Source organism: Poecilia reticulata, chromosome 6, assembly GCF_904066995.2.
Source record: "Poecilia reticulata chromosome 6, P_reticulata-male-v2, whole genome shotgun sequence".
In the NCBI taxonomy this organism is placed as follows: Eukaryota; Metazoa; Chordata; class Actinopteri; order Cyprinodontiformes; family Poeciliidae; genus Poecilia; species Poecilia reticulata.
Genome location: NC_088835.1, coordinates 23,175,073 through 23,197,208, shown reverse-complemented (window position 1 = coordinate 23,197,208; position 22,136 = coordinate 23,175,073). Strand labels below are relative to the sequence as shown.

The window sequence follows — 22,136 nt, the reverse complement described above, 5'->3', positions numbered from 1 at the left end:
GTACTATAGAGATCTTGATAAAATGTAGCCTAATTAAAATTATTGACAGCCAGGCTTAGGTTGCCTATTTGATTAATCTCAGCTATATTTACAGGCACATCTCAATAAATTAGAGTATCATTGAAAATGTGTTTTTTATTTCATTAGATTCGAATTCAGTGGAGTATACATAAAGTGATGTATTTGAAAAAGTCTGTTTCTGTTCATTTTGATTAATATGGTTTACAGCTTATAAAAACCCAAATGTATGTTTCTCAGAGAATTCAAATATTACATAATACCGATTTGTAAAAGGGTTTTTTAATACAGCTATGTTGTTTTATAATCATGCCATGACCTGCACACTTGACAGTTTTCCAGCACATTGTTAATAGCCACCTTCCTTAGCAATGACCATTTGTGTCTTCCCATCCTTGTGGAAGGTGTCAGTGACTGAGGACTTTGCCCATGTGTATTAATGGAAAGTTGAGTGGAAGGTAAAAGTGTGCTGGAAAATGACACACAAGCAACAGACATAAACAAAGCAGAGTGTAGTCAATGTTTTATAAATTTATGAGGCATGAATTGGAATCAGAGCTTTAGGTCAATTAAAATTTAATGAAATGCATTTTATTCAGAAATCCTAGAGTCTGGGGGAGAATAGACATGCAGAGAATCCAAGATGCTCGAGGTCCAGTGTGATGTTTCAACAGTCAGTTTCTAATTTGTCAGAATGATTACTGAGGTTTACCCCGGATAAATAATTTCGTGGGAAGTGTTCTGAGGTGGTGTCTTTGTTAGCAATTATCATTACGATCCAGATTTGAATCCACTGGTGATGTGAACTAAGACTCATCCTGCAGGGACGTCAACATGTTGACAATGGGGTTAATAATTGATAACGATCCACACATCCGCATAGGCCTGGATCAGATATTTACCTCTTGATTTGCTTTCTTGTAAAATCTGTATTTAATAAGGAACTGTAAAATGACTGCTATCTGTGATCTTATCTTTTAGCTGCATTTTATTTATTTATAAACAATCTGAATCGTTTGCTGCTTTCCACTTTTCAGAGGGAGACTTGCATTGGTAAAGACAAACTATTTATTAATGACATTTCCAGCGATGCACGTGACATTCTCCTGAAATGTTTTCCAAATAATAAACTATTTAAACGGCCCATCTTGGCAGCCCACCCTTCAAGTTCTCACATACGTAAGAGTTCCTGGATTGAAAATAAGTGGGATTTCTAAATGGATTCTTGATCCTAACAGCTCGATGAAGGAACTCCTCCTGAACCCGAGGGATCTTTTGTGGACTACCAGACGACCATGGTGAAGTTTTCCAAGGCCATCGCCATCACGGCACAAGAAATGGTGATTGCAATACAAAAGCACTTAACTGTGTAGAGCTACAGTCAGTAGACATTGGAATCAGCTTTATTCGGCAAGTTTGTGCACAGAAACAAAGACTTTTGCTTCAGTTAGGGTTTGCTCACAGTGTCTGAGAAAACATCATGTTTATGGTGAAAATATGTTTAATCCTGCTTTAACCAGATGACCAAGTCTGTGACCTGTCCTGAGGAGCTCGGTGGCCTTGCCTCTCAGGTGACTGTGGACTATGCGCAACTCGGACACCAAGGGCGCCTCGCTGCTGCTACTGCAGAGCCAGAGGAGGTGAGCTCCTCTCTGCTGTCTTTAAAAGGATATGTGAGGAAATATTACATACTTTAGTCTTTTTATGTGGCTTTGACGGTGAAATGTCTGCATTTTTAATGAATTTTAATGGATTCCTCACACTCTGATGAGCGCAAGTGCTTTCTATTCTTAGATATCCTTCACAAACTTCACCAACAACAGGAGATCAAACAGAAAAAAAAATGTCCCCTCAGCATTCATCCTCTCGCAGCACCCACTTGCTGCTCTCTCAAATCTTTTCTGATTTATCCTGAGGATGGCTGTGTGCAAATATACCACTAATAAGCACAGCAGCTCTTATCGTATCTTGTATATAACAAGCTGTTTGAAACCCTGTTGGTTGCCATAGTAACAGGCCGCTCTAAAAGCCTATAGTGATGCTTGTAATGAAGTACCACCCACCCATGAATTGCAGTCAGGAAATTAAAGGTGCAGTGCCAGCGTTTCCTCTTTGAGGGTGCTTGAAATGTTTCATTTCGCACCTCTCAGTAAGAGATCCTAGCTTGAAGGGTGATTGTTATTTTTCGAGCATGACTCAAAACAAGAAGGCCGATGCTGTGTGAACACAAGCCGGTTTGTGCTTTCAGGTCGCTTTCCAGATTAAGACACGGGTGCAAGAACTAGGCCATGGATGTATCTATCTGGTCCAGAAGGCTGGAGCTCTGCAGCTCAGCCCCACCGACAGCTTTTCCAAGAGGGAACTCATTGAGTGCGCCCGGGCAGTCACAGAGAAGGTAAGCAGCAACAAAGTCAGAAACTGGTAAAGGAAGCCATTCGTTGCTCTTTTTTTTCTTATGCTTTTGTTATAATTTCAAATTATATTTTCTAAAAGTCTGAGCATGTTAAATCCCCATCAATCTCTCCTTTTTTCTATAAACAGTGAATTTAAAAGGTCTACACATCTTAAACTCAGTTTTTATGATATAAAAAAATCTGACTTTGTGAATAATTCATAAACTTTTTCTAGCTTTATTGTAACATGTTTCCTGTGAAATTTCTGTGAAAATTATTTTAAGAAAAAATATAAAAATTGTTCTTAATGCAGTTTGGGTGTTCTTGGAAATCACATTCCATTTCCATTCCATTTTCTTTATAATCAACAGTTATAAGGCACAGGATTAACCTGGAATTGGCTTCATCAGTCCTGAAAAAACTCCAACAAGCCTGAATCAAATGACTCGATTACCTCCTCGGCATGCTATCAAATTCTGCAGAGGCCTGGCCGATTACTTTAACCTGATGTGTTTGAACTGGCATCCATGTAAGAGTTATTTCAAACTGGCTCTTGAAGACTGGAGTTGACCACCCCTGAACTAAACCCACAGTTCGCAGAGAAGTTACAGTGACTCAAAAGGATGGTCATCTTCTTGGTTAACGGTAGAGCAGACACAGCATATATGGAGGCTAAAGTCCTGTAAGCAAATGTCCCAGATTTAGTTTATGACCCCAGGTCATGTAGTGCATATCTTCACATCTTATCTCTGCTGTTCCTTTACTTGAGTTCATCACTTTGAAGGCCACTAGCATTCTGCAAATTCTTAAGAAAAGGGATATCATGAAACCCATCAGCTTTAACTCAAAATCCTCAGGTGTTTGTAAGACAAGTAAAGAGGAAGGTAGATATTTTTTCAGCTTTACTATAAGTCAAAACAGATGTAAGGAAAATGAAAAACAATTTTATCTGAAGAAAATCTAAAACTTAAATTTAGAATTAAAATATCAGAAAACGGTATGGGCTAATTAAAGCTTATGGACAAGAGATTATTCTCACAGCTTGATATATTTGCAGAAACTTTGAGCAACAGAGTGAGCAAAACAAATATGTGGAAGGATGATAGACTCCTATGAAAGTAGAGTAATGCTGAAAGTGAATCTAAATATGGCTTGATCATTTGCTTTCTGAAATGATTTGCCATGTCACACCAACCTGTTTTTATAAAATTCCACTGTATGCTGTGTTTTTGTGTGTAGATATGTAACACAATTGTTGAAAACTTGACCTTTTTTTGTCAATCTAGGTGTTACCAATAAGAAGGGGTGCGTTTAATATATTGTGGCATACGTGACATGTTTGACATTGATTAAGCCTAAAAAGCTAATTAGTATTCATTATAACTACAGCTGTGGTGTTTAAAGACTGGCACAGCTGTTTTTTTTATATAGTAGGCTATATTGAAATCTAGGATTATGCAAATTGCTTTCTGCAGTAGTTGCCCGATAGCTATTCTTCTGAACCAGTAACAGTCATTTACTCCAGTTTCAGTGCAGGTGAAGTCACAACACAAGTTAAATGTCCTGAGGACTGTAATTCCTGAAACATGTAGAAAAACAGACGCTGAGGAGGTTTTCCTTCTTTGAATACATTTGCAATGGCTGTTTTTTTTTTTGTCTTACAAGGAATTAATCATCATCCACCCATCCATTGGCTATACCCGCTTATCTTTGTAGGGTCACGGGGGAGATGGTGTCTATCTCCAGCAGTCATTTGGCAAGTGGTCGGGTACGCCCTGAATACGTCATCAGTCCGGTTGTAGTGTAGCAAGCAGTTTAATTGTTTGTTATGTTAGGCTGTGCCACCTGCTGGCATACATTGGTAAATGCAATGTAAACCACAAACTAAGAAACATATTTGAAAGTCTATTCTCTGACTGAGACAATAAAAGGACTTTAGAACTCATGCGCTCTATTTTTTATTTTATAAAGATAAACACATTTATGAGGTTTTGTTGAGATATTAAATCTTTAATCTTGAAAATCTTCTCCAAGTGATAAAAGGCCGACTTTGTAATTGCCTTTATGTGTCACTGAAAGTTCAGGTCTGTCTAACTCCATCACTACACACACATTTCATGCCTGATTAGTTTCTAGCTGAAATAGCTGTAACTTTGTGCTGAATCTCGATTGTTCCTCTTTAGGTCCAAAAACAATAACTTAAGTTTTATTTCTATTCAGCTGGAGAACGTTATGGCATACCTACATAGTAATTTGGTCTATGCATCTGCTGAGAGCTTGAATTGGTTCACTGTCACCTGGTGACATCGCAGTGTCACCAGTTTCCCAGGATGAAACCCATTGTTATGGTAATTAATCACTACTTGTTACAATCTGAGCTAGCAGGAGCATGTAAATATTAAATGAGAGGGGCCCCAGGATGGACCCCTGTAGCTCCAAAGAGGAACCGTGAGGAAATAGTCTACACTTTGTGAGGCCAAGCATTTAGGCACCCCTGACTGGGAAATTCAAGGATTTATCAAACACGCATGAAAGGATCAAAGCAACATTATAACACTCAAAAGAAAAGTCTCAAAAGTCTGTTTTACATGACACTCTCCCCCCAATCTCCTTAAATTTAAGAGGAGCTGAGAGGCCCCATCCACTCCAGGAACCTCACTTTTACTAGGGCTGCTGGAATGTGATCTAGTTGTAGTTCTAGTTTCGTTTCTAACTCTAAATAGAACGTTTCAGATATTGTTTTTGTGTGCTGTTTCACGTGCTTCAGGTATCCTTGGTGCTATCAGCACTTCAAGCGGGAAACAAAGGCACCCAGGCCTGCATCACAGCAGCCAGTGCTGTGTCAGGAATTATCGCTGACCTGGACACCACGATCATGTTCGCCTCAGCTGGAACTCTGAACCCGGAGAACGAAGAGTCATTTGCTGATCACAGGTGCCTCTGACCTGCACTCTAAACAGCCATTGAAAAACTGGGCTTGAATGAAGAAAATAAGATGTTCCGACTGTTGAGAGAGACACTTAGTTTTATGTTGTTGGTGCTTCACTACGACTAAGGAGCAGATCGTCACACAATGTGTCGCGTCCCTCAGGGAAAGCATCCTGAAGACGGCCAAGACGCTGGTGGAGGACACCAAGCTGCTGGTGGCGGGAGCCGCGTCCACCCAGGAGAAGCTGGCTCAGGCTGCACACTCCTCAGCCAAGACCATCACTCAGCTTACCGAGGTTGTCAAACTGGGGGCGACCAGCATGGGATCCGATGACCCTGAGACACAGGTGATGAAAATCCACAGCACACTAATAGAAGTTTTTCCTTTTCATGTAAAAAACAAAAAAAAAAAAACACATCTGGTTTTCCATTATGGTTTTATTTAATAAAACTCTGCTCTTTTTTTTTTTTTTTTGTATTTTGCATTCTGTGTTAGATTCTCTCTGACTCCCATTTCATCCTACATTGTGCCTCTTCTTTCCCCTGAGTGCATACCACTATCTCTGCTTTCCACTAAGTCTGAAGTATCATGACTAGCTCGGAGCGATAAGTGCTAAATCCTCTCCCCAAAGCACAGCCGATAAGCCTACACTCTGACCATTGTGCTTTATTGATTCCACCTCTATCTCCTCAGGTGGTTCTTATAAATGCAGTGAGGGATGTGGCCAAGGCTTTGGCCGAGCTCATTGGTGCCACCAAATGTGCTGCTGGCAAAGCACCTGACGACCCGTCCATGTATCAGCTGAAGAGCGCGGCCAAGGTACGGAAACGGAGCTCTGAAACAGATGACTGTCACATCTCTTTAAGTGGTGGATTTATTTCACAGAAAGCCCTATTGCTGATAGCAGGAGGCTGCAGAAATGCATTCGGCAAAAGCCCTCTTTATATTATTACCTGTAGATTGATGCATGCGGTAGCAATACGCTGAGCTTTTTTTTTTTTTTTTCACAAGGAAGATGTGACAGCTCTTATCAGAGTCTTTGCTTTCTCTCTCATATCTGTGGGACTTGAGTTGTCACTGATATATTGTGTGTATGTGTTTGTCAACATGAACGAGAACGCCGGTGTGCATTGCAGAAGCTCTTAACAGATGTGACTTGGAAGCGCAATGTGTATAAGGCAGAACAGTCTTTGTGCACTTTAGAGATAAAAGGCGATATTTTTTTTTCTTCGTTTTAATGAACTCCAGTTCTAATGCCATCCTGGGCAGTTGCCCATACTAATAAGAAGACCCACCGTCGCATCAACTACACTGTTAATTAGCAATAAGCAAAGTAAAATACAAAGTTGTGAATTTTATGGATGTCATATATAAACTTGTGTGACAAAAATAGTCAATGGAGGATTGCATAAAGCTTTCATTGTTTTACCTTTTGGCAAGAATGGTCTCAACCACATAATTAATCCACAAAAATTGCTGGTGTCATACAGAGGGACATGTCCTTTTATGGCAAAGAAATGTCAGGAATGCTGGTCCTAAGTAGTTCTGCAGCAGCTCCTGTTATTAAATTATTACTATAAATTATATTATACTATATTATACTATTATTACCATAAAAGTGTAATAATATAAATTATTACTTTTATTGCTGTATCTTAGTTTTAAATGCACATTTTGTACACATCATAGCTGCAGCCTTGGTTTTAGCTGTTGTTGGCACTTTTTAATTACCGTATGTATATTGTATTTATGTCTGCTCATCGCTTCTTAGAATGTACAAGGACTGGGTCACTGTAAACAAATTGTCCTTCAATGGTTCATACATTTTTCTGACTTCTAAAACCTGAAAATGTGCATCAATTTAAAAAAATCCTCCCATGCAAGATTTTGGGGGTTTTGTTTCAATGATGATATGTGAATACTGTTAAAAATGCACTTATAAATGAGCAACAATTTTGTATCAAGCAGCCTGATAACTGATCCGTGAATGATTTCTCTAGCATGTCTGTTTGGGCCAATCTCTATAATTAAATATCCCTGCAAAGTAATATAAAACTATATTTGCATATCAAACAGCGGTTATATAAGGTTCAGATTTTGTTAAGCTAACCGACACAATTTCCAGTTAAATGTATGTGGTTTATTATAAATCTTAAGACATGTCTAAGAGGTCCCAGTTGCCTGAAAAATGTCCATGGACTATTGAACAACAAAGCTTGCTGAGCACTTACATAAGGATCCAATCAATTAAGAGTCTTCTTGCAACAGAGCCTCAGGTGCTTCTAATCAGATCAAAACAAAGATCTGCTTTGAAAATGTTGTTGAATTTCTTCTGTAAATGTATATATTTTTTTTCTAATTTAAGTAAGTGCCAAACAATCTAGCAGACATAGCTTGTTGCAACAGGATTAGTTGAGTTTTCTCATCTAAATGGAATTAGGGCCACCCATGGATGTGTTCATGTTGACAGATTGGTTCAGTTCCTCCAACATATGGTGACCTCTGAACAGGATACCATCAAAGTCCTGGCGATCGTGTTTTTCAAATTCCAGAGTCCAGAGTTTACTGCAGTTTACTGAGCACGGCGCAGGCACAAATATGTGGCACAACAAGTCAGTTAATTTGTTCCTTTTTATATTAACAGGATTAAATTCTAGTCATTTTAGCAGCAAATAGGATTATTCACAGTGTGATTATCAGAGAAATGAACAGTTTAAATATTTTGTATAATGAAATTGTTGGCCTCAATGGAGGAAGTGCTCTGCCTTCTGGTTTAAGTTCATGGCCTCATTTTTTTTCTCTCGTTACTGACAGGTCATGGTGACCAATGTGACTTCTCTTCTAAAAACAGTGAAGGCAGTGGAGGATGAAGCCACTCGGGGCACAAGGGCACTGGAGGCCACCATTGAGTTCATAAAGCAGGAGCTGACAGTAAGTGCATCTGACAGGCCAAGACTCTTCTTTATGGTCTGTTGAGAGTTAAACATTGAGAAACAGCCTTTCTGCAAAGCTGGGTCAGGGATATCTGTGTCTATTATTCTGAACAACACAGGGAAGCTTTTTGTTCTTTTTTCCCCCCTTTATTATCAGTCCAGCTCTGTTCCTTCTCCTCTCTCAGCCCCTGCAGGTTTTCCCACAGCTCTTATCAGGGCCTTGGTAACGGACACAGCCAGAGTGAGAAATGAAGAGGTTCCAAGAGCTTGTTTTTATGTAATTTGCTTCTAATCCTTATCAGAGGACCTTTAGCCTCAAGGGAGTCTTACCGAGACTCCCTTAAGTTCATATTATTACGCTGCCTACATTTTTCATGCGTTTTCCAGACGATATACTTGTGTAAACTGTGTTTGCTTTCTCTCTGAGCACGTACCCTATCGCAGCATTGTGATTCTCTTCTTCATTGCAGGTGTTCCAGTCCAAGGACGTCCCGGACAAGTCGGCTTCACCCGAGGAGTTCATCCGCAACACAAAGGGCATCACTGTAGCCACAGCCAAGGCCGTGGCCGCAGGCAACTCCGCTCAGCAGGAGGACGTGATCGCGACCGCCAACCTGAGCCGCAAAGCCATCTCCGATATGCTGACTACCTGCAAGGTGCTAATCCACTCCACCTTGCCAAAACAGGCCTCACACAGACAGCACCAGGCTGGCAGGGAACACGCGAACCCGAGCCTGCTGAGAGCAGATATTATCGAGTCGAGTTTATTTTTTGGATGCTGCTGCGGGAAGTGACTCAGTCGGTGTTCAAAGTCAGACTAGAAAGCAGGATACACTCGTCACCCGCTGAGCAGGTTTAAGAACACAGAAATGGATGATGGATGATTGAGCAGCGCGGGCTGTGTTTTTCCACGTTTAAACATCAGTAAGAAATTGTCATGGCGGTTGAATTTTAAGTAGATTCAACCTTAAATTGAATCAGAATTTTGGACTGATTTCAAGATCTTCACTTTTTGTAAAGCTTGACCCAACAGCACAGATTTTAAGTGATTTTGAACTGTAAGAGGTCATAGACAAAATAAAAACTTACTTCATCAGTCTCCATGTTCAACCCAACAGAGTGTTTGTTCTCACTCTACCTCTATTGAGCAGATGTACAAAGATGTTTGCAAGTAATAATGTTTGCGAATGCAGGAAATGGTATACATGTGTTCAGTCAGCACGCCACAACAGAAATCAAATAAACATGGTTTTATTTTAGTCAAATTTCAAGAAATGCAATTGTGAACAAGTGGTTCTTTTTTATTAATCTGTACTACATATAACAATGATAACATCTGATATTGTTTTTTTTTTTATTTTAGGATTTTTTTCTTTTTTATTAATGAAAGCCATCTTTGCTTTGCCATGGATATCAACTTTTCAAGTATAGATATGTCAGACATATTACTTTTTTCTTTTAGAATTGATGTATATTTATGCACAAAACAGAAATGAAATTATTCAAAGGTAAACTTCAAAACGAGCATAAAAAAATGTAAGGAAACCCAAAAGGGTTTATTGAAATCATATGGGGACGATGGCATTCGTTCCACAATCAGTGGGTTGCCGATTTTTTTCCTTCTCTGGCTTCTGATGCTTTAGGTTCCAACCTATTTTATGCATTTAGGTCCTTCAGTAGTGACATTAAATGTAATTTTCAGCCTTTGCTTACTTTACAGCAAGCTGCACATCATTCTGAGGTGGGCGAGGACTTGAGAGGAAAAGCCTTACAGTACGGCACCGAGTGCACCACCGAATACATCAACCTTCTGGAACAAGTACTGCAGGTGTGTGTACACTTACATAAACCATTTTTATTGAAAATGAAATATTTTGGGAAAGATTCTCTTCTATGTAGGTCATGGCTTGTGCCATTTATTTTTCTGAACAAGAACAGTTTTTTTTTTTCAAATGAGAGTTAAAATATATGTAAGGTTGTAGAAATTACATCAACTTACTAGATGAAATCTTTTATTGCAACATTAATCAGGTCTGGTGTACAAGATTAATTCTTTAACTTTGAAAAACTTTTCTCAGTTTCTGAAAGACAAAACATATCATCTTTCCAGTATCGTATCTTTCCTGTTGGACTGGTCGTTAAATGTCAGCTTGTATGCCAGTTCCAGTTCATGTACATTATATGGGTAATATATAGAGTGCATTGTAATTAAGAGCATGCAATGAAATAAAATGCTTTGCTCAGCCAAACTTCAAAAACCCAAATCAAAATGTTTGAATTGTTTTTTTTATTAACCTAAAAATTTGAGTTGACATGAATAGGTTTTTTTTTTTTTGTTTTTTTTGTTTTTTGTAATCCCTGTCATAACCTGGGAGCATAACTCCAGCCGACCTCTCATTCTCGTTGTTTGTACATTTTACAAGGATGTGCTCTTGTGTTTTCAGGTGTTGCAGAGACCGATGCCAGAGCAGAAGCAGCAGCTGGCCATGCATTCAAAGCATGTGGCAGCCTGTGTGACGGAGCTTGTCCAGACAGCCGAGGCCATGAAAGGTGACATCCACAAACACACCCATACGTACGCACCCACTCACTTTGCTGATCAAACACTCTTAGTCACTGAGTGTAGCTCAGTGCCATTTAGTCACTAATGCCCCCATTCTGCCTGATGCATCATTTATTGGAGGATGCAGCAGAAGCATTCAAGGGTTTAAGGAACCTGTGAAAATTATTATGTTTTTGATACTGTTAATAACGGCAACAAGCCTCCATGCAGTCCAGAGTACTCAGTATATATTTTATATTTTTATGACATCAGTAGAAACAGAGATGAGAATTACAAGCAGACCATTCTCAACACATTTAGAGAGCACAAGAGTTTTCTAATAATCTGTGTCTGAGCCTGTATGCTTTGTCATCAACAAAAAAATTCCAGGGCCGCCACTTTTATAGACACCCTCGTAAATATGTTAAAGGTCTTAGAGTAAGTTAATCTTTTATTGCAGTAGTAATGACCCGTAAAAAAATCCATGATATGTACCTAAATAAAATTCATGTTAAGAAATATATTTTTTACACAAAAAATGAGTGTGTCACAGTTACTATTATCCCTGCTGTGAAAATATTGTACAACCCTCTGACTCCAAGAAAGCTGAACTAAAGGTGAAAGTGTTCTATTTTTATAGTGTGTGATTCTATTATTACAGTAGTATATTTTATTTCTTTTGTTTTACGTATTTATGCTTTGGCACATTTTAAACAGGGATGCTAATGGGAGTGTGTCGGTGCTGTATACCTGTCATAAATTTGAATTTCGGTACTACTATGACACATTATTTTGGAGCAGAGGGAAACTGATTGAGCTGGATTTGTAGACAACATTCAGCGTTAAGTGAGGCGGGGTACCGGTAGGAGCCAACGCAGTTCGACGAAATGTAAAAATCCCTGACAGGATTGCAAAGATGTCAAAGATTAGTGGAAGGAGCCCTCATCCTCCTGCTCATGAACAACACTGTTGCACTAGTGAGTCAAGCCACCATACCTGTCAGCATCTCTAACACAGATGGCTCCCCAAAAATCAGTTCAGAATATTGAAATTGTAGCTCAGTGTAATCGCCATGCAAATTTCTTCAAATGAAGCTGTGTAGGATGGTTACAGTAGTGTCTCTGCATGCCGCAGTACTGCATCTGACAGGGCTAATAGATTGTGTTTGGGTGAGAATTAGATTTCAGAGAACAGCCTGACACACAGTGGGGCTATCCACTTCACCTCTCTAATGTCCCATGTGGTCTCTCTCTTTTTCTCTCTCCATCCCCCTCCTCCCTTGCTGCTTTAGATGGAGGTAAGTGGTATACGGCGTGTTTTGTTCACCCAGATCAACTTTCATCAGGGTCAGTGGGGGGCCAAAGAGGAGTCGGCTCAGGGGTTTGGTGGGGGGGGGATAACAGATTTCCCCAGTGATAAACATAATCTATAAACATCATCCCCATCTGCTTCACCAGGCTGTCCTTGAGCAGCTCAGTCTTATGGACATTTAAAAGCCTTTTAAAAAGACAATGATCCATCAGATGTGTATTCCATCTAGCTTACGTTTATCTCAGTTTGCTTTGAGGCATTATTGTGATAATGGAAACATTTGAGCGTCTTTAGGACGATGAAAGGATGGCATAATTGCACTGGTAAATGAAATGGAAATGCACCGCTGTTGCTTCTGTTTACCTTCGGTGCAAAGCAGGAAGAAAACGGCGTCGGTAATCCAATGTCTGCTATCGATCTCCTCCAGGATCAGACTGCGTGGACCCCGAGGACCCCACCGTCATCGCTGAGACCGAGCTCCTCGGTGCAGCAGCCTCCATTGAAGCCGCAGCCAAGAAACTGGAGCAGCTCAAGCCCAGGGCCAAGCCCAAGGTAACAAGTGCCCCACTCAACCTTTTTTTTTTTTCCCACCCACTCAAACCCAAACACAGCTTTCTGCGATTAATCAGCCTGGGAGTCGATGTGGGATGTAGGTAGGAAAAAGGTGACGCCGACTTTGAAGCGGAGTCCTCTTTTTTCTGTAACTGATCTGCTGACATGAAATCATGAAAGAAGAGAAAGAGACTATGTTGCGTTCACACAGCATGTTGACTCAGAGAGCTCGTCCAGTGAGCTAACTTATAAAACTTTCTTCAAAGCTCCTCTTGAACATTATTTTGAACTGCATTGCCAGGAGATGTAATTACACAGCTGGGTTGTCAGGCTTATGTTGGATTGAGCTCAAATGTGCACTGAACTGCTGTGACCCTTTGTGAAAGAGAAGTTCTATGTCCTATTGAACTTTATTTCCTTTTGTTTCGTAGCTCTATTTTTCTTCTCTAATCTACTACTGCTTCACCCCTGTGCTCGCTCTCCAGATCAAAACCAAAATGTGTAGCATAATGTACAGGCATCATAGGTGGTAATTTATACTACATGTGCTATAAGACTACTTTTATGTTTTTGTTCTCTTTGTAAGGATGTGTTGTCTTTGTGGCGTGCTCTGCATGGTTGTAGTGTTTGTTTATCTGTCTCTGGACATTTGTGGTCTTGTGACTGCAAAGCTTTCTCCCTTTTTTTATTGTTCTTCCTGTAAATGTGATCATCAGTCCAGTCTTCATCTGTGTGACTTTAACGTATATAGATTTAGGTTGTCCTGTTTTTGAATGAAGTCCATGTAAAGTCCTGTCTCACACTATAGATACTATAATTCCTCGGCAGCAGCAGGGCTCTTATTTTTATGGAAAGAGATTAATCAAGGAAAGGATTTTCATCTTTTACGTGTCAGTAGCTCCCTCTAGTGGCCATATTAAAGACAACAGAAAAATGAAACCTTAAACAACTAAACATACTTTAATTTTCTTATTAACACAGATAAAAGGTTATTTAGTCAGGTATAAGATGAAGCTAAGACAAAAGAATTCCTGGGAATGCAATATAAAAGCGAAATGATTTTCAGTGCCTTGCAATAGTACTCACCTGATTTGAACATTTTCAAAGTTTATTTTATAAGTGCAAACTTCAATTCATTTTACTGGGATTTTATGTGATAAATCAGTGTACAGTTTTGTATAACTAGATGTAAAATGTTACATAATTTTCGATTTTATTTTTACAAAATATGTTGTAGGACTGCATTTCAGTGTGGTTACAGCAGCAATGTTCGAACATGTTTTTGTTTTTTTTCCAGGCTAGGGTGTAGAGACAGATATTTTTGCCCATTAGTTGATTAGATGGAGCACCTCTATGAACATCACTATTCCAGGTTACCAATTGAAGATTTGTAACCTATGGGCCGGCATAGCACATAAAAATATTTTGATCATAACCATTCCGTTGTAGAGCTGGTTCTATATTTGGCTTTGCTATCCTGCTGGAAGGTGAAGGTGAGTAATTTTGGAACCTCAAACAGTTTCATCAATCTTCCCATCAGCTTTGGCCAGCTTTTCCATCTGTGCCGGTCAAAAGCATTCTCATGACATTCTGTCATGACTGTATATCACTTTTAGGTGTATTGTCTTCAAGGCAACATGCTGTGTTAGTTTTGCTCTACAAATGGAGTTTCATGTAGGTCAGAAGAAGGTCATTTTAATCTTATTTGACCAGAGAACATCAACGATGTCCGCTGCGTGGCTTTAGTTTGCAGTTGTTCCAGACTCTTCCTTTTTTCCGATGTCAGATGTGAGATGTTCAAAGCTTGAGATATTTTTTGCTGCCTACTTCTGCTTTAAACTTCTCCAGAACTTTATCTCTAAGCTGGAGTGTTCTTTGGTCCTAAAGGTGTGTGCTCACTGCTCCCTAATATATATATTTTTTATTTTACACACGTCAACTCTGTCCGATAGTTGGAGGACTCCTTGACGCCAATGGTTTTATTGGATTTTATTTATATTAGAGTAAATAGGGCTGAATATATATCCATACCACACTTTTTATATTTTAATTTCTAAGAAAATTATTTAAAAATTCATTCCATTTCAGCTATGTCGTGTGAGTCAGTCATATAAAATCCCAATACGTTGAATTGTAAGGATGAGAATGCAAACCTCTGCAAGGCTCAGTGTACACTGTGATTCACAAACTGTAGAGCTCTGTTAACTCTGATTTTTGGAATGACGCTAATGCTATCGCAGAGAGAGAGAAAACCAGCACAAATACTGTTATTTATCATAGCTTAACGCAGTTCCAAACAGATGTTTAGGCTTTATTTATGTTCAGAACAACTGTCTGAATTATTCCTCTTCCGTTTTACTCCCCTCTGCTCTTTTCTCCCTCATACTTTCCGCCCTTTAAGAGCAGACGCTCTCCTGCTCCCAGCATGCTTCCTCTCTCCCTCCCCCTCCCTTCCAACTCCCTAAGCCATTGTAGGCCTGGAAGCCTTCTCTGCAGGGCTCTGTCTGATATGTTTGATATATTAGGTTGTTATTCAGTCCAACTATATATCAAACATATTCCTACAGTGTCCCGCCCTGTCTCCAGCCACGTGTGCCTTATGTGTTTATGGAGGTCTGTGGTCAATCACATCTTGTTGACTGCTGATGCAGAGAGGGCCATTTGTTGAATGTCCCCGAACTGAACCTCCGCGATTTTTCATACTGTTCTTCAGTTCATTTGGCAGAAATGACCGTTTGTGTTCACGTTCTGCTTCGTTGCTCAAAATGTGCTATATCTAGATTTGTTTTAAGTGAAAGATAAAATTGACCCTCAATACACTTTATAGAAAAAAGTTGTCACTTGAGGCCGTGTTATTTGTGGCTGGGTGTATTTTACAGATCTGAGGATAGATGTGTTATTATTTTTTACCTTGGTTTTCATCCATTCATTGCGGATTGGGATTTGTAACTTTTTGGGGGGATTTTTTTCTCCAGCAGGCTGATGAGACACTGGATTTTGAGGACCAGATCTTAGAAGCTGCAAAGTCTATCGCTGCAGCAACCAGTGCTCTTGTAAAATCTGCATCTGCAGCTCAAAGAGAACTGGTGCAACAAGGCAAGGTCAGAAACTAATTCCTTCCATACGTTTGATTGTTATGTGGGCATAGTACACGTACACTATACACCCAGCATATAAAAAAAATGGCTTAAAAATGGGTCGGACTGTTGTATATCCAACAGTTAGACTACCAAAAAGTATGTTGAAAAAATTAAATCTTAACTAGGTTACATAATAAGTAGCTATTTGGGTTAAACTGTTTTTTTGTTTTTAGCCTCATATTGCCTTAAATGGACTTCATGCTAGAGACACATTCACCAATTTGCACTCACAAACATGCACACACTGAGTGGGAGGCCAGCTTGCCCAGAGGCACATTGACATGTGACAGGAGGAAACTGGAATCAAACAACCTATTGATTGCAAGTCTACTACTCTACCAGAGAGCCATAGGAGTGATATCATGGCTCATAAGACTTTATTGACAATTTAGTCAAAGCTTATGCTCATTTGTAAGGTATTATACTTCCTGTCCTTTTTAACTTTATGACCAATTTTCTGGAATTAGGGTGAATGTTGAAATTAGGTTGCATAAGCTTTTGGTAACTGATTATTAGGTAAAAGGTTCTTGTTAAGTGAAAAACGTATTTACTAAATTTATCACATTAACCACCTAAACACTTCTATTTTCATCCTGTTCCTAAGCATTTGGCTTACAGAAATAACCAAGCGGTTTTATAGTGTAATACAGCTCTGCATAAGGTATTGCCTGTCTGTATTGACTTCATGAATAATTATTTTGTCAAAATGTGAAAGTTGAGCTTAAGCTTGCTTTAGCTACTGGTGGCTGCTTGGCAATTAAAGGCCCCAATATTATCTTAAGAGAACAAACTCATTGTCTGGTGATGATTGAAGTCATTAACTCCACTCACTGATATGAGCATTGTTACAAAGCATCATTTCACCACCTGACTAGTTCTTATTTCATCCTCTGCAAGAGGTCTAGTGAAACCAGATGATATTGACAAATAGTTCAAAACGCATAAACCCAGCGAAGGTAAAGAAATAACCACCGATTTTGTATGTGTAAGATGCTTTTTTTTTTTCCGTTCCTCAGGTGGGATCCAATCTAGCTAATGCAGTAGATGACGGCCAGTGGTCGCAGGGTCTCATATCAGCTGTAAGTTGCTTTGATATGTTACTGTATAAGCTTTGTATTACTAAACGTCGTACCCTGCCAAGAATAAGTGTAAATTTGTTCGTTGCTGTAGGCCCGTATGGTAGCAGCAGCCACCAGTAACCTGTGTGAGGCGGCGAACGCTTCAGTGCAGGGCCACGCCAGCGAGGAGAAGCTCATCTGCTCTGCCAAGCAGGTCGCAGCCTCCACGGCTCAGCTGCTGGTGGCTTGCAAGGTGAAGGCGGACCACGACTCTGAGGCCATGAGAAGATTACAGGTAACACCGAATCACATTAGTTCAGCTGTGAAAAGATGCGTTAACTCATAGGTACGCTCCCCACAACACCTTTCTTTAGGCTGCTGGCAACGCAGTGAAGCGGGCTTCGGACAACCTGGTGAAAGCAGCTCAAAAAGCAGCATTTGACAAGACGGAGGACGACAGCGTGGTAGTGAAGACCAAATTTGTTGGAGGCATTGCTCAGGTGAGAGAAAAATCTATGAGTGAATCTTGTGAAGTCTTGGATATAAATCCTCCCGACTGCGTGAGTTGCCCTTTTCCGCTAAATGTTACTGAGCGATTGCGTTTCTTTGCCCGTATATCAAAATGCCACAGTTGTTTTTCTGAAATTGTGATGAGCTGCCACAGATTAAAAAAATAATAATAAATAAATAAAAAACATCAGATCCCTTTCATAGCTGTTTACCAGGACATTAACAGCTCCAAAATATCACACCTCGAATGGCTTTGAACCGCTTCACTGCTGGAACAGAGAATATTCATCTCGGCAAAAGCAAACAAAGATCAACAATATCCAACGAGTGTTTTTCTGTTGTCGTTGCTTCTTTTTTGATCCTGATTGGGTTCCCGTGTCAGTGAGATATTCACGACGACTGAGCTTATGCCCGTCTCTTTCCATTTTGCCTGTCATTGTCACACTGATGGGATTCTGGGATCCCACTGTTATTGTAACCAGCTTAGACTCTGATTGACATTTAACAAGGAAGGTAAATAACTAAACAAATGTTTGTTTCTATTTTCTCTTTTTTATTACTACCATCAGTAATTATTTATTATGTCACTTCTGGTGAACTGACAGTAGACACATATTGTGATTCATCTTTCAAGTGTGGTATTGATTCTCCAATACAGGGCACTGCCATTAGCAATTTAAATGTGATAAAATTCGGCTCATATATAGATTTGCTGCCTATTCACAACAAATGTCAAATCGAGGCACTTTTTAAGATAAACTTGTTCAATTCGTCTTCATTTAACAAAAATTCAGATCAGGGAAAAATAAAATCAATGTAATACCAGCCAGTCATAAAGTCAGATTCAGGTCTAATTATATAACATCCCTTTACATCCCAATCACAGTGCAGTCAGCGTAGGCTGATCACTTGTAGCAACTTAATAAAAGATTTAAGGGGTCCACACAACTGGAGCCTGGCAAGAGCACGCCCACGTGTGACCAGAGAAATTAAAAATGTCTTTGGAAATGCGTGGTCTCCATCAGCCTGTTGCTGTTGTTCGCAGATCATTGCAGCTCAGGAGGAGATGTTAAGGAAGGAGCGCGAGCTGGAGGAGGCTCGGAAGAAGCTGGCTCAGATCCGACAGCAGCAATACAAATTCCTGCCGACCGAACTGAGGGAGGACGAGGGCTGACTACAAGGCAGCAGGCGAGGAGGCTGATGTGCAGATGACGGCATCTCCTGAACAGGAGACGACGGCAGACGTACTGCCGCCCGCTTGGCTCCGACATCACCGAAGACTATATTCAGCACTTGAAACAGGCCTATTTGTTGACAAAAGCAAGTGCCTGTGCTTTGTAGTGTACTTGTGCGAGTGTAAGTGTGCGTGATGTGTTTGTCAGTGAATGGCTTCGACATTCAGACTTTAATATAAAGAAAGTTGTTATTGTGAGCAAACAAGAGACAAATTGACTGAGTTATTTTCGGTGTAGGTATTAGTGCATCACGAGCATTACTGACTGTTACAGGCATGAATCGGATGCTTATTCTCTCAGTAATCACAGAACATTCTTTAACTGTGTAGAGCAAATATGACTGAACAAACGTTCAAAAACGAAGGTCTGTAGCTTATGTTTTATATGGAAAATCTGTCAAAGGATGATTAGAGAGCAGCAAAGGCAATGCCTCTTCAAACTGTGGGCTTGCATGCACCATTACTCTTAACACATATCGATAAAGCTACTAACCAATAGAGTATTATTGTTCAAAAAGGCCCTTGTATCATACTAACCATGTTAATTGTGGGGACTATAGCTAAAACAACAGATTTATTCCTGAATTTTAAGCTAATCTGTTCTTTTTGACGCCAAACACAGATTGGTTTAGTGATGTAGATGAAGTGAAGGGACAAAATAACAAAAATGCATTGATCCCTACTGTCAATCACTTTTATGGAAAATACCTATGAAAAAGAAAGAAAGTAGTTTTGTTTAGATATTCAGATCTAAATGTGACCAAATATATCTTGCTGCTTGTACAATATTGCACTCAAAGGATCCCACTGATTTTTCACCTAAAATGCAGATAACCCAGTAAAGTTATACACAGTATTATTACATTGTTCTGACATGTCTTTTTCCTTTTGCTTTCACGATTTAAAGTTTCAACCACTTACACAAGCCAGATTGCATTCACGTGCCACTTGTACTCAAACAGGGTTCCTTCGCGGTCTTCAAAAGTTCAGAATAGTTTTGAATTGAATCGATATTTTACAGATCCAAACAAATGTGGAAGAAAAAGAAAATAGATTGCTTCTACATAGTTACCATGATGACAGCTATGTCTTCACCATATTAAGTGTTGAGTTGTAAAAAAATAAATAAATAAATGGGTATGTCGGATGTAGATATGTCATGGATATTACTCAGGTGACGTAATGATAAGGATGAACCTTGAGACTTTTTTAGACTATAAATTTATTAGGGAAACAGAAATGAAATTCCTCATTGAGACTTCTTTACTGTAAATAATATTTACAATTTTTGCCCAAAGTTTACGTATACTCATCAGCCATAAATGTCATAGGAATTTTGTTTATTTATTTGAGCTTTTTTTTTCATGGTGAACTAGAAAGAAACTAAAGAGAAACCAAACAGCAGCACTGACTTTAAAATCAACAAAGAGATGCAGATGTTTGAATTGTGTGGTCAAGATTCTATGTACAGGTTCAATAAGGCCCTGGCTTACTTGTGGTTGGTCATTTTATAACTTCTATCAGAATTGGTTGAGTTCACTTAGGTTTGTTGGTTTATTGGCTTTTAAACATTTAGAATAAATTTTAAGTACGGTTGAGTTCTTTAATGCTTTGTTGAGTCCCAAATCAGTTGTGATGTGTGCTGGGATCCCTGTCCAAGTTCTACCTGTCCTGCTCTTGATTTGAGTTCAAGTTTAAAGTTGACATTAATATGACATTTATGCTGGTAATGAGAGGATGTATGATACTTCTGACAGGTTTAGATTTTTATTTTCTACCAAAGCATTTGTCTATGATGGGAAGTGAAACAGGCTTCTGTCAAAAGATAGCAAAACAGTTTTAAATGACATTAATCTGTTTCTATTTAGAATTTATTTTAAAATGTATGTCAAAAATGATTTAAAAATCCTTATTTCTAGTGCAGCAATCAAATCGTTCTTATAATTGCTTACGAGCTTTTTCCACTGGTATTTTTGATGATTTATCTTTAGAGATGAACTCCGATTCTCCGAGATTGGACGGCCTCCTTGCCATCACCCTAATTGTTAGCTCTTCCACAGATTCTGGTATGGTCTCTCTGAAACATAAAAATTTCTTCCATTCAGAAGAAATAATTTTGGCCAAAATAAAAAGAAGAAATCCCTTTCAACCAAAATCTTGGATCTTAACTTTGTAACTTAAACATGCCCTGAAGATTGACCCAGATATCTAGAAATTAATGTTAAAAAAAGTATTGAACTAAAATTGTTAGAAAAAAAAATGTTTAGGAACCCTGACCTAAGCACACTTTATTATTTTCCTGTTACTGTCCAGTGTTTTTAAAATTGCTACTATACTAACTATATGTCTACAAACTCCACAGGCTATTCCAGCAAGGTAATATTGAGTTACTGCTGTTATTTGATGGAAAATAAGCTTCTTACAAGGATATTGTGCTTCCAGCTCTGGAACTGATATGAGCATAAATTTTTTCACATTTTTCACACTACAGACAGCAATTCAAGGCTTCCATCACATAAAAATCTTTATTAGGAAACCGCTTCTTGTTGCATTTGAGGGAGCTGATAAAATTCCTTTTTTTTCTTTCTTTCTTCCAATAATGCGCTACACATGTTTTAAAACTACTGCTGTTCATCTCCTCAGTCTGTCCATGCCCATGTCATGTCTGCATCGTATACTAGTGCCTTATTTGAGTCTGCGCTGCAAGCAGCTGAACATCAGGCTGGCTGGGAGCCTGAGCCTTCTCCTCTCTGGGTCAGAAACATTATGCCAGTCTATCAGCAAAATCTTTGCCATACTGGGGGCCTATACCTGCCGGCGGTGTTATAGTGCTGATGTTAAAGGGCATCTATGGATACCTTTAGGGTTTAGTTGCTAACACTAGATTGCATTCAGTGAGCATGTGGCTACATGTGTCTGAGGTAATGAAATGATTTAAATTCGTTCAGCCAAATAAAACGTTGAGCTGAATAACTTTACTTGTTGCATTGTCTAAAACCACTATTAAAATGTTTTGTTTTTTTTATCTGTTAATGTGAGACTAATCCTGAACTATACTGTCCAGCGGGTGTGTCTAAGTATTACTGGAGTAGAATAAGAGTTGGCGTCTCTGTTATAAATAGGTGTTGTGCTTTCTTTAACAGACTGCGTCGGTTGTATCATTTGATGCTGTATTTACAATATTTATCTGGTCACAGAAGTATTTTTTGTATTCACTAAAAATAAAAATAAAACAGTTTCAAGCAAACGGTACTAATTTTTTTTTCTATTATTTGTATTTGTTCAGATTAATTGATGTTTACATCAATTAAACCATACTGTTTACATCAATTAAACATCATTAAGTCTTGTGTGGATTTATCAACTCAAGTTGTTGAAAATGCTTTTCCAAGTCTGATGTGACTGTGCTTCACTCTTTAAGTGACCTGAACAGTGAACAGTGTTGTTCAAAGCCTTAGATTTTGTTTTTGTATTCAAGACCTGCTTTAATTTTCTCTATGGGTTGTCTTTGACTCA

General features: G+C 39.1%; 1 protein-coding gene across 7 annotated transcripts in view; it reads left to right on the top strand.

The window, feature by feature from the left end:
- tln2b (talin 2b) overlaps positions 1–21,867 on the top strand; it is a 98,356-nt gene extending 76,489 nt beyond the window's left edge. For 3 of the 7 annotated variants that reach the window (XM_017305320.2, XM_008412278.3, XM_008412279.3), the window contains exons 42-58: positions 1,257–1,358; positions 1,539–1,658; positions 2,267–2,413; positions 5,179–5,345; positions 5,503–5,686; positions 6,034–6,159; positions 8,155–8,271; positions 8,744–8,929; positions 9,994–10,101; positions 10,718–10,823; positions 12,107–12,112; positions 12,554–12,678; positions 15,654–15,779; positions 16,835–16,897; positions 16,989–17,171; positions 17,251–17,376; positions 18,432–21,867. In XM_017305320.2, the coding sequence (XP_017160809.2) occupies positions 1,257–1,358; positions 1,539–1,658; positions 2,267–2,413; positions 5,179–5,345; positions 5,503–5,686; positions 6,034–6,159; positions 8,155–8,271; positions 8,744–8,929; positions 9,994–10,101; positions 10,718–10,823; positions 12,107–12,112; positions 12,554–12,678; positions 15,654–15,779; positions 16,835–16,897; positions 16,989–17,171; positions 17,251–17,376; positions 18,432–18,560 (2,121 nt within the window). In that variant the 3' untranslated portion in view covers positions 18,561–21,867. Of the gene's footprint in view, positions 1–1,256; positions 1,359–1,538; positions 1,659–2,266; positions 2,414–5,178; positions 5,346–5,502; positions 5,687–6,033; positions 6,160–8,154; positions 8,272–8,743; positions 8,930–9,993; positions 10,102–10,717; positions 10,992–12,106; positions 12,113–12,553; positions 12,679–15,653; positions 15,780–16,834; positions 16,898–16,988; positions 17,172–17,250; positions 17,377–18,431 lie in introns of those variants that run through there. The other 4 variants (XM_017305321.2, XM_008412280.3, XM_081608211.1 and 1 more) reach the window with 3 other exon arrangements.
- Positions 21,868–22,136: the final 269 nt, after the last annotated feature.